Source organism: Ictalurus furcatus, chromosome 27 (genome assembly GCF_023375685.1).
Source record: "Ictalurus furcatus strain D&B chromosome 27, Billie_1.0, whole genome shotgun sequence".
Taxonomy (NCBI): Eukaryota; Metazoa; Chordata; class Actinopteri; order Siluriformes; family Ictaluridae; genus Ictalurus; species Ictalurus furcatus.
The window spans coordinates 1670815-1683305 of record NC_071281.1 but is presented as its reverse complement, the minus strand read 5'-3'; the positions used below and the strand labels follow the sequence as shown (position 1 = coordinate 1683305).

Here is a 12491-nt window from a genome sequence, read left to right as displayed (position 1 = left end):
CCTCAATCTGCAGCCTGGTGTTTCTGAATCAGACCTCCTGCAGTAACAATATTCGGGATCATTTACATTAATGAGGCCGGCGTCGCGCTCCGAACTCCTCCTGTTTACCCCGAGGTGGCGTTTTATATTCTCCTCGCCAGAACGCAAAGAAAGCTGATGAAGCAGTTTCGCCTTAATTATCCTTCCATTAAGACGCGAGCGTGAAGATTCCAACAGTCAGGAATATTAATCGCCCTGAACTCCAGGGAGGAGGGAAGAGAGAGAGAGAGAGAGAGGGAGAGAGAGAGAGAGGGAGAGAGAGAGCATGGCAAATCAGACATGCAATAAACATAATCTCATTTTATTCGTTTTCTCTCCGCATGTGGATTTCCTGCAGCGTCCTCGGCGTACGCTCGCACCATCCCATACGCTAACAGCGTTACGCAAAAGCGCCTGCAGCCATGCGCTGCAATTTACACTGATGGAGCGCGCCACGGCGTCTCCCCCTCTCTCTCTCTCACACACACACACACACTCACACTCCTGTCTGCTAATAGCAGCCTCAGGCACTTTATAGAGAATTGAGGAAGCAGATGAGGCACAGCGCATCAATGTTCACAACCAGCCTTCACAGGAAAGGAAATCGGTACTGAACAGTAGCTCGGTCTCTCTCACTCGTGTGGTAGCCTTAACACTTACACCTTTAAATAAAAATCATAATCATAAAAAAGCACCCTATATCCAGGTGCAAAAGGTAAGATTATCACCCCATCAGAACGCTTTCCTTAAGACACTAAAGATTCTGACTCTGATAGTGTGTTAAATATTCTCTCTCTCGCTCTCATACACACGCACCTGCCTCATCCTCTCGGCGGCGTACATCGCTCGTTTCCATAGCGGCGGCGGATGGAAGGCGCTTGTTGGAGCGCGCCTCGGCTCTGTCTGTCTCCCTACCCATCGCCACGACGACCAGCTCTCTCTCTCTCCCTCTCTCGCATATACACACACACGCCGAGCCAAATCAACAGCTGGCTTTGGTGAGGTCATCTTCGTCTAAGCCAATGGAGATGATGCGCAGGACGGCTGCGAACGTACAGCCCCCTCCCTCGTTAGCCAATCGGCTGGCACCGCGGACCTGAGAGACAGACGACACCGTGTGTGTGTGTGTCGCACTGCTGCTGAGGGAGGGTCTGTCGGGGACATCGCGTGCCAAGCGCAGCTCTTTATCTGGAGAGTCAGTATTAATAATGAAGTCAGCCTAATACTATGCTTACCTTCGAGTGCCCTTTACTCGACCCCATAAACCCTGGGAAATCAACACCACGCCCCGAGCGCCCTCCTTACTCGCTCGACCACGAGCCCGCGTCACGTATGGAACGGGATTTGCTTTGCTAGAACTCGTCCTGCATCACCTCGGCAGCGTGGACGCGTCTCGCTCTCGGCTCGTCCGCGAGGAACCGAGCGAAGAACCGGCCCCTTTCTCCACCGACCACAACCCGATTTACCACGATACGCCTCGGGTCTCGCACAAACGTCTTCGAGTACCAGGAGACGAGTATCATTTAAAAAAAAAAAAAGTCCTTTACGTCTCCCAAGGAAGTGTGAAACCAATAACCGATCACACCGCAAGCTTTAAGAGTGCTTTCAGACCTGCGAGAGGGGGTTCGCACGCTCGCTGTTCACTTCCGTGTTTGTTTCCACACTGAACAGAGCTAAACAAACTGAAAGACGAGGAAGGCCTGACGACTGCGTAGGGATGAAAACGTACTCATAAAACTCACTGAAACGTGTAAAAAATTTTAAAAGCGTTGACGCATATCCCGAGGTCTTTAGGGCGTCACTTGGACACGTAGAATTCGTTCGAGGACAAGCACCATGTAGCGCAACACCAAAAATGCTTCAAAAGAGGTTTATATATTATATATCTCTCCGTTTTCTGTACCAGACTTCTGGGTTTTCAGAAATGTAGTAAATACTTTTGAACGTAAAGTCAAGAGAGTTCATAGTAAAAACGGCGTTCATGACGACAATCACGACGACGGCGGAAAGTTTTTCAAGTTTTAAGCTCCGCCTGTTCGCTGAGCACAGAGGCGTCACATGACCCCACACACCTCAAGTGACAGGGGTGGGGGGGGGCATGGGAGTCGGGGGACAACGTAGAACTTCTATTAACGTCAGTTCCCGATTACTAAACAAACGACGACTCGACGGGAGTCACGGCCGTTGTTAGATAAACCGACATCTTTTGCGTTGCGGTATATCGGGGGATTAAATTAAAATCGTAAGCGGCGTCAGAAAGCGGACATACGCGCTGGAACTACGCCGATTTCCGGAAAGATCCCCGCGGAGGTCGTGTTTCATCCGGTGCCTGGTGTAACGTCCTTGAGATGACGTGGGAAGTAAAGTACCGGAGAAAACGCCGAGCTAGAGACAAACCCGGCCGCTGTCGGCTAACGCGTTAATGAACTCGACCTCCTCTGGCTTTCATTATAAAAATACATATTAAACTGACAACAACAACAAAAAAAAAATGATAAAAGTGAGAAGAAAGCTCCCAAAAGCCGAGCTGAAGCCCGCTGTCTCCGTCGCCTCATCTGCATTATAAAGCAGTCAGAGGAGCCCTGCCGTATAATTATGGCCCGCGATGCAATTTGCTTTGAGAAGAAGTGACAAATGCGTTTATTTACGCGCTCCCTACGGAAGCCGGCGCCACCCTGAAGTGCGCAGGAAACGGCCGATGAAGAGGGGACGTGATAAGCGACAGCCTCTAACGAGCTCCCGAAGGGTGGAGGTTTGCATCCTGCTCATCACGGGCCGTTTCTTACCCTGGTTCTGGTTTACGGCAGACCGACTCGGGAGCCGCGGCGCGCGGGGAAGCTGAAAGGCGGCGCGAGTGGATAATAGCTCATCCTCATTAGCGAGAGACATCCTGAACAGCGGGGACGGCGGGTCACTGCGGCTACACCGGGACATCTCGGAACAAAGTGGAGCTGAGAGCGTGATGTGATGGAGTCGCTCCAGATGGCACTGATTATTCGTCCTGGCACGAATAAAACCCCAACAAACCCCACGTGGGGCTCGGTACGGAGCGCAGCGACGACGCTAATCCAGGTCCCGGCGCGCCGTGCCCGTGTCTACTGGTTCACTTTATTTATTAATGACTTTTTATCCATTTACGGTTACGTTTACTGTTGTGGAATGTCCAGGAGACATGTTCATTTGTGTTTTACATGATAAGACCTACAAACAGGTTTCAGAAGTCAATTACTGTAAGGTAGCTCAGCCAATCAGATTTAATCTCATTAACAGTGGGGAGTGTTCAAAACCGTGTTCCGATCCGTCTGATTGGATGCGGATCACAAGAGTCCATGATGAGGCGGTGTCCTGAAAGTAAAAAACAAGAGCCAGAAAAAAACAAACAACAAACAACGTGTTTGTGCAGAAGTACACACCCCTTCTGCAGCAAACTATTCTGGGGTTAAAATAAATAAATAATACAATTCTGGAAATATTAAATGCACTGCTACTTTGAACATTTAACCCCCCCCCCCAAAAAAAAAAACACCACCACTGAAATAAATTAATATAATTAGGTCGTGTGCAAAAGTTTTGACACCCTTATAATAAGGCTTACGCTGACTCGTCAGGACTTTCAGGATGTTAGAAATAATGATTCCAGATCGTAATAAATGCTCTGCCCTGTCCAAAATGAACAAAACGCGTCCGCTTTATTAGGAACGCCTGCTCGGTCACGGTAGGTCCTGAGATTTTCACGCACAACGATCTGTAGAGTTTATGCAGAATGGCGTGAAAAACAAACCAAAAAAAACACAAAAAACTGGCCAGTGAGCGTCAGTTCTGCAGGCGGAGACGCCGTGTCGATGAGAGAGGTCAGGGGAGAATGAACAGACAGGTTCGAGCTGACATGAAGGACATCGTAACCACGCTTTACAAACGTGGTGAGCTGAAAAGCATCTCAGAATGCATTGTGGATGGATGGATGGAAGGGATGGATGGAAGGGATGGATGGAAGGGATGGATGATGAGATGATGAGATAGATTGGATGGGTGGATGGGCTACGACTCCACAAGACTGCACTCCTGTCAGAAAAGAACAGGAATCGGACAGCACGGTGGGGGCAGGATCACTTGTCCCTCGTAAGCCTTCGAGCTGGTGAACTATCTCTGTGACTGTAATTTCTAAGGCTTGGTACACATGTAGATCTGAAAACAGCCCGAGATCGGACCATCATCAGATCGCTGTCATTAACACACGGTTGCAGGACTGATTCACTTTACAAATAGTTAATCAACCCCGTCAAACCTCCAGGTCCCTTCTGATGCAGATTGGACCTCATTTCTTCCTTTATTTATTTATTTATTTATTTTCCTTATGACAGAAACAGGGCAGCTCCGGAAGCCTAACAAAGCACCGCACACTGTTAAGAAGAAGAAGAGGAAAATAAGCTTCACAAAATCAAGAGTCCTTGGTGGGTTCTTCTTCTTCTCTCGGTTTGTTTCAACGCTGTGGTTTTCATGCTCGAGTCACACTGCAGTTTCGCGTCATGGCCACACGTGCGCCGAAATCAGCGTCAAACTTCAAACCCACGTCTCTACTCCAGTCAGATTTCCAGCACCTGGATCTCTTAAAGGCACGGATCCAAACGGCTGACGAGCTCCACGTTCCGAAAAAGACGTCCTTTAACACCCGTACTTTACTTTAGCCTAACCCGTACAATACTGTATTGCTAATAAAGCGGGGAAACCGGATAAAACCGGATCGCCACGCGCGAGCTCGTTAAAACCTGCATTGTGGTAACGGAACAGGGCCTCGCTTTGTTGCTCAGCGTTTTTAAAACACGGCTCATTTAGACGTTTTATTTGGTCGTAACGGCCGGCGCTAATGAGAGCCAAAGTGATTTAGGACCTAACAAAATCCGGTGACCTTTAAATATTACACCTTTTAAATCGTTTCCAGGCCGACGCGCCACCCAGCAGTGCGTCGCGGTTTAATACAGGAGCCAGGCGGAAACTGGACCGAGATCTCCTACGCAGTTTTGGAAGCTATTGCGGTATATCATGGTATAACTGCTACGACTTGGTGCTGGAGGACGGGGTTCATCCCTCATAAACGCAAATGATGTGCACTTGTGTACAAGTCTGTCAGCATGAACAGGTAAACTGAGATTAATCCCATCCGGACTTTAAGAATTCTTTTCCCGTAAACGAGTTTTCAAGGCTCGATAGTCGATGGTTTTTCTTTTTAAATAACAAAGACCTATTTAAAATAAGTTTTAGATAGAGGATGTAGTCTCTACGCTGAGAAAGTTCATACAGAAGAGCCTAGCGTGAAGATTTTGACTCGAGGGACGCACCTACGCAAGCGGGGCCTCATGCTGAAAACGTCTGAGAACCACCGAGCTAGAACGTAGGTCGAACGTGATTTAAAACGATCGTTTACGCCGTGACCTCAGCACGAGTGTATAAACGCGGCTGAGTAAACAAACCTGCATGGGAAACCGGCTCCGGGCCCGGAGTGCTCGTTTGTGTTTACGTGAGCCACCTACGCGAGACGGTCTAAAAACTACTCGGACTGCGTGAAATCCTTCTGCGGCGAAGTTTGTTGGTAAATGAGACCTTTTAGCTGTACTCGTGAATCGAACAGGGCGTTGGCTGAATGGCGTCACGTGACGTCCCTAACCTGCGGAAAATTTAGAGGGGGAAAAAAAACGTTCGGCCTTCACGTTCGTTTCTGCGGCTGATTTTACAGATGCTCGCCCAACGCTTCCTCGCTCTGCTTCCATTTTGTTGGCATGCGCCTGGGCAGATAATAATAATAATAAACAAACCTTACAAAATAATAAAAATCATACAGTGTTGAAAACTACGAGGCAGGTTTTGAACACGGCGCTTCGTGAACACGTCCTCGCACGCGCCTACTTACCCGGTACAGCCCGACTAATTTTACCTAATGCACCTTTAAGCGTGCGACTTATACTTTCATTTTTTAGCGATCGACTGAGCTGGCTTTTTAGTTGGTTTAATGATCTGAAAACAAACAAAAACAGCAAATAATCCAAAAGGAAACTACTTTATTCAGACAAACAGGTGAGAAAGCTGTGGAAAATAAACCCTTTAACTCCATTACTGAACACTTGTACTGGAAACAACCTGGTTCAGAACTCTCCTAAATGGTTTTAATGGTTTAGAACTCTCCTAAATGACTCAGTACTCTCCTAAATGATTCAGTACTCTCCTAAATAGTTCAGAACTCAGTACTCTCCTAAATGGTTCAGAACTCTCCTAAATGGTTTTAATGGTTTAGAACTCTCCTAAATGACTCAGTACTCTCCTAAATGGTTCAGAACTCTCCTAAATGGTTTTAATGGTTTAGAACTCTCCTAAATGACTCAGTACTCTCCTAAATGGTTCAGAACTCTCCTAAATGGTTCAGAACTCTCCTAAATGGTTCAGTACTCTCCTAAATGGTTCAGTACTCTCCTAAATGGTTCAGTACTCTCCTAAATGGTTTTAATGGTTTAGAACTCTCCTAAATGGTTCAGAACTCTCCTAAATGGTTCAGAACTCAGTACTCTCCTAAATGGTTCAGAACTCAGTACTCTCCTAAATGGTTCAGAACTCAGTACTCTCCTAAATGGTTCAGTACTCTCCTAAATGGTTCAGAACTCTCCTAAATGGATTTAATGGTTCAGTACTCTCCTAAATGGTTTTAATGGTTTAGAACTCTCCTAAATGGTTCAGAACTCTCCTAAATGGATTTAATGGTTCAGTACTCTCCTAAATGGTTTTAATGACTTAGAACTCTCAAAAATGGTTCAGAACTCTCCTAAATGATTCAGAACTTTCCTAAATGGTTCAAATGGTTCAGTACTCGCCTAAATGGTTTTAATGGTTCAGAACTCTCCTACATGATTCAGTACTGGGACAGGGTTTTAAAAAAAATAATAAAAACATGTTTTAAAACCCCACAGAATGACCTTGGGGAATGTTTGAACATCTCAAAGCAGGAGAAATTGTGAAACTGGGGCAGGTCATTTAATATAAAAGAGATCTAGACAAACACTTTCGTCGAGGCTAAACATTAAACTACCTGAAGGTGAACCCGGGTCGTACCGGGTTATAACTGGCGAAGAGAGAGCGGGACAGACCAATCTTCCTCAGAGAAGAGATAGCAGACGTTGTGTCATGAATTCATCGGGCTGAAATATTATTATTTCTCTGTGTGTTTAACCGAGAAGTCGACAAGGCAACTAATGAAACTAAATCTTGATTTCAAATCCACTTTAAAACAGCTGTCCGTGTGTGTCCTTGTGGGTTTTTTTGTTTTGTTTTGAATCTCAGGAGCACAAACACTGCCATGAAACCCCCTGTCTAGACATCTTCCTGTATCAAACCTCAGTCAATGTTTTTTACTCAGAAAATCTATTACTCATCCATCTCTCAGACTAAACCGCCTCAAAGTAAACTAGAATGCACTGGAATTATGCTTAACTACACACGGTGGCATTTTTGTACTGTGAGTCGTTTATATTGGACATTTTGTATGTATGTATAAATTATGAAAGAAGGTAGTGCAAAAATAACAACTTAAAGTAAATAAAATGGCGTGAGAAGAAGAAAAAGAAAAGAAAAGCAGAAAACTGGATAATGATAAGATAAGAAACCGGGTTAGTGGCTGAATCCTAAACGGAGGTCTGTAGAACAGGTTTGACACTATGTAGCGCGTGAAGGCCATTATGTCACACCCTAATTAGGGCACTCAATAAGGGAGCAAGAAGCGGTTTGGACACCGAGCCTGTGTCTCTTTAGCATGGCATGGAACAGCGCAGCTAAACGCTGCCTAGCTCGTTTACCTCGTCCTTTACTACACTCGTTTTAATCCCCGAGGCGAGTTGACGTGACTCCACACACCACAGAAGCTGAAATATATTCTACAGCGTCATTAAATCTCAAATTCAACAGCCGTAAATGATCCCGTTTAGGCGTTAACGGCGGTGCCGCTAGCTTAATTAGCCTGACAAGCTAACCGGTGCGTTTACAGTTACAGTGTAGAGTGTCAGTCTCGCTGGTGAGCACGCGCCCACAAACTGTATTAAAAACACAACCGAGGTAAATACATACTCACCGGGACGAACGACAGAATCTGAGAGTGTCCAGAAGAAAGAAAAACAAATCAACGTAGTAGCAGCATGTACAGGCTAACTGGCTAACTGAGCAAGTCAGTCACAGCGGCGCAAAGGATGCTGGGAGAGAAAGAGGCGGGGGAAGAGGAGTGACCGGCAGTCAGCGCAGCCAATCAGATCACAGAATAACAACAACAACAGTAATTTCTGCATTAATTTTTAATGTTTACATTTTTTTATTTTTAAAATTCTATACGTTATATATTTTAAAAAGTTTTTAAAAAATGTAATATAAAAATATTTAAGTAAACATTTTTTTGTTGTTGACATTTTTAACATTTAAAAACACGGATTATTTAACACTTTGTGTTCTTATTATTAGACTCAGGATAACCCATCCTTCATGTTTTATTTTGTCCGTATTTCCTCCTTTGATGTCCCTTATATGCTTATATGAATAATATATTAATGTATTCCACTGATTCCTGTCTTTCATATGAGTAGAAAAATATCAAAAAGCATCTTATTTCATTGTTAGGAAAATTCCACATCAATAAGCTTCAATCATGTATTATATATCAGCGAGTGTTAAAAATCTAAAAACAGACAAACAAACAAACAAAGCAATGAGGACTTTACAATAATCAATAACAAACCGATTTTTGCAGTTGCAACTTTCCTCTATACCTCTATGTATATCTGTTTTCACTGTTTCATAACTTTCTTTTAATTGTCGGCTTTTTTTCCTTATTTGCGTATTTATTTCTTTATATAGCACCTCTCTAACACCCGAGGTCGATTTATTAAGTACATAACACAAAGTTATCGTAGTTGCTGTTTATAAATCATCCGTGTGTGTATATCTAGCATATTGCACATTATGCAACCCATCGTTGTTGTTGTTTTTTTATTTTTATTTATTTATTTATTTATTTGCCTCTTCCCCACAAACTACGCAGTAACTGTAGCAGCCCTGTGGCGCTTAGCTCGTGTCGCGCGGATATGACGTAGGCGCCACACCACATTGCCGCGAAATATCAAAACGCGCGTGACACAATCAAGCTAACGGGTTTATACAAAATGGCTGTTCAGTGAGGCGTGGTTTAGCTTAAGCTAACTGTTTTTATTTTTTCTTCTCTTGTTAGTCAGGTCAGCTAGCTCACGGTTTAGCCTGTTTACAGTTTCGGTTTGAGGTTATTTTTGTTTATTATTTTTTTTCTAAGAAGAAAATGATAAAAGGTCGGGTTAAAGGCGGGGACGAGGAGCTGCTGGTTCTTCCAGAGAAGCTGGAGAAGAGGCTGCTGCTGTTTCAGCGCGACGGAGTCAAATTCGCTCTTTCCAGAGCTGGAAGGTCTGTAAACAAACAAACAAACAAACAAACAAACAAACAAACTTTATGTGAACATTAGAAAGATTATTAGACTGTAGAAATGGGCCAGATGTGTGAGTATGACACATTATGTTCATTATAATGTCATTTGTTGTTTAGAAGTTGTTTAGATGGATGGAAATGTTTGAGAAAAGAAAAAAGTGGTGAAAACATTCAATCAAACCTCCACCCTGGAGCACGTGACCTTCCTTATTCCTGTGAGAACATTTGTACATAAACTCCGTATGACAGCGGTCTAATTTGCGTGTGCATGACGTCATAGTGTTCATTTACATATCAACCCTTTTAAAAGTGCTATACAAGTAAACGTGCTGTTACCTAGCGACGCGCGCTGACACTGGAGACTCCTTCCCTTCCAACAGAAAAGAGAAAACGTTAAAGGATGAGACGTTGTTTTTCTTTGTTAAATTGCAATGCTTTTTTTTTTTTTTTTTTTAAATCTGTTTATTATTAGTCCTAGACTAACAGCTGTCGCTATAGAAACGAGCCAGTGTCTGGCGTACTCTCTGAACGTCTCTAAGTCAAAGAGATTGTTCGGCTCGGTCGCGGAGTGATTAAAAGCGAGCGGACGAGGTAATTTACTCCAGCTCCGGGTCGATGTAAGCCAGGTCAGAGCAGTCAGGCGTTGATGAAGGCTGATCTATAGGAGGACTCGCGCGAGCGAGAAAGCTGTGTTCTCCGGGAACGGGGTCAGGTAGTTAATTAACGCCACGTTCAGAGCGACCGACGGCGCTGAACCTCACACGCATCCCGCCGCCCCGGGGGACCGGTACGTCTCTCCTAGTGAGGATAAATAAGGAGAACTTTGCTTAATGAATGCTGTCTAATTTCATTTGATCCCTCTAGCGTAGGATTCTTAGGGACAACCTCGGAAATCCCGGTTTTGACTGGAATGCAAGAAAATGCTACCGCGAGTCGAATACAACCTCGAACATGTTTTACAGTCTTTTTTTTTTTTTTTTCTCCCTTTCAATTTCCTTTCAATGTCTTTTTCCACCCGATTATCACATGACAGCTTCGCCTAAGTGCTCGTTAGGCATAGTGTGAAATTATATCCTTATTTAAAAGCCGCAATCCAACCTGAACGACTCGGATATTAATCTTTTATAATTAACACTTGCCTTGTGTAAGTAAGTGTTCACCCCCTTTCCACTTCTTGCACCGTTTCGAGTCGACACAAAATGTCCTATAATGAAAAGTTGTGTGAGTGGGAAGGGTTAGTACGGTTTGTAGTACAGTTTGCAAAATCGTTTCCAAATAAAATAACGTAAGTATTCTTTCCTTGTTACTCTAAAACCTCAAGTTTCATTCCGGTGAAGCCGGACGTCACGTAATTAGGTGAGCGGTGTCCGTACATGCGCTAGAAAACGTCGAGGAGTTCAAGGGAGGGGGACGGGGAGGGGGGCGAATACTTATTCAATAATGTCGTTTCAGAGGAATGTATGAGGGGGAAAAAAATCATTCATTTTTATAATCCAAACCACCCAACTGTTAGAAGGGCGTCTCTGTATTTCATTCACTGACGTCGGCGTCGCCCAGTAGTTTTCATATCCGTCGTCGCCGTGGCAACACGCCCGACTTCTCACGTGTCAGATTGTTGGATCATAGTTGGGTTAAAAACGTATTTTTCGAGTTTCCGTTCTCATATTCCTGTCATCACGTCGTAGTACGAGCTGCACGTCTCTGAACACGTTCACTTCTCAAAAGATTGATCATCAGCCTAAACAGCACCCGTTATTTCCTTTCTTTTTTTTTCTTTTCTTTCGCCGCTAAATGAGAGCTGGAGACGGAGTCGCGTATCGTGTCGCGAGATATAAATCGACAACGGGCAAGAGTTAGAACGTTTACTCCGTCGTCCCGCCGCTCGTTTCACGTCGCCGTCGTCTTCTTCGGGTTTCACGTCAATCGGCCGGAGACGCGGCCGCCTAATAGATCACGTGACGTTTAATTGACGTGTTTGGCCTGTGGGAAACGTGAGCCGGCTTGTCTGTAAACCCCCTCGGAGTTGAAACCCACTTCCTCTCCTCCACACCCGTAATAAACGATGTATTACTAGGCTAATTATATTAAGGGATTGTTAGCGTATCCGCTCTGTTTAGCGTTATTGCCACCGACTGTTTATACAGTGGAAATGAAAGCAATTAGTTTTCTTCTCAGATATGCACGTCACTCCTCACAACATAAATCCATCCTCTCATTAATTCTGATGATGCCTTCAAGAAACTCACTCTAAGCGAGACGTTAGTGAGCCCAATCCCCCCCCCCCCCCCACACACCCCCCGGAAATTAAACCCACTGTGTGTCTCTCTCTCTCTCTCTCTCTCTCTTCTGTCGTCTGTCTTTTTTTTCCTTCTCCCCCCCTTCGTCATAACGTTTATGCAGCCTAACGACGGCTTCATTACGGATGGAAGTCGCCGAATCCCCAAATTAAAAGTGCTAATGGTGTAAATTTGCTCTGGCTTGATGATGCAGTGTCGAGGCATTAAAATCAATGAGGTGCAGTAGGACTACACTTATAAGAAATTCCTGCTTTGGGCTAAGAACAAGCAAAAGGAAAAACAAAGGAAAATACACCCGCGTCCTTTTCAGAAGAACGTTTCTATCGCGTGTACGCTTCAAAAATCCCTTCACACCGGCGCCCTCCGTTAATATTGGCACCCTCGGTAAATACGAGCGAAGAAGGCTGTGAATAATTGTCTTTATTGTTCAACCTTTTGATCTTTTTGTTCACTGAAATACTCCGCACTCATGGATTATTAAACAGTTGCAAACACAGGTTCATTTAAAAAAAAAAAATCTCTGTTAAATATAGGTGTGCAACAATTATTGGCACACTCATGAATTCATATGAGAGGAATATATTTGTATAAGTATATTCCCATTGATATTTTACATTAATCTAAAAAGAGGAAGGAGAGAACCGGGACGTTTTTAATCAGTGTTTTCGGAAGGTCGTAAGCGTTCATAAATTTGTCCAG

At 44.3% G+C, this 12491-nt stretch overlaps 2 protein-coding genes across 11 annotated transcripts in view; one reads left to right on the top strand and one right to left on the bottom strand.

The window, feature by feature from the left end:
• The window catches only part of LOC128603153 (R3H domain-containing protein 1), a 41901-nt gene extending 32985 nt beyond the window's left edge, over positions 1-8916 (bottom strand). For 3 of the 6 annotated variants that reach the window (XM_053617388.1, XM_053617387.1, XM_053617390.1), the window contains exon 1: positions 8126-8249. The gene's annotated coding sequence lies outside the window, so the exon portion shown is untranslated. Of the gene's footprint in view, positions 1-8125; positions 8251-8779 lie in introns of those variants that run through there. The other 3 variants (XM_053617385.1, XM_053617386.1, XM_053617391.1) reach the window with 3 other exon arrangements.
• The window catches only part of zranb3 (zinc finger, RAN-binding domain containing 3), a 62527-nt gene continuing 58293 nt past the window's right edge, over positions 8258-12491 (top strand). For 3 of the 5 annotated variants that reach the window (XM_053617394.1, XM_053617393.1, XM_053617397.1), the window contains exon 1: positions 9353-9474. In XM_053617394.1, coding sequence (XP_053473369.1) covers positions 9353-9474 — 122 coding nt within the window. Of the gene's footprint in view, positions 8324-9346; positions 9475-12491 lie in introns of those variants that run through there. The other 2 variants (XM_053617392.1, XM_053617396.1) reach the window with 2 other exon arrangements.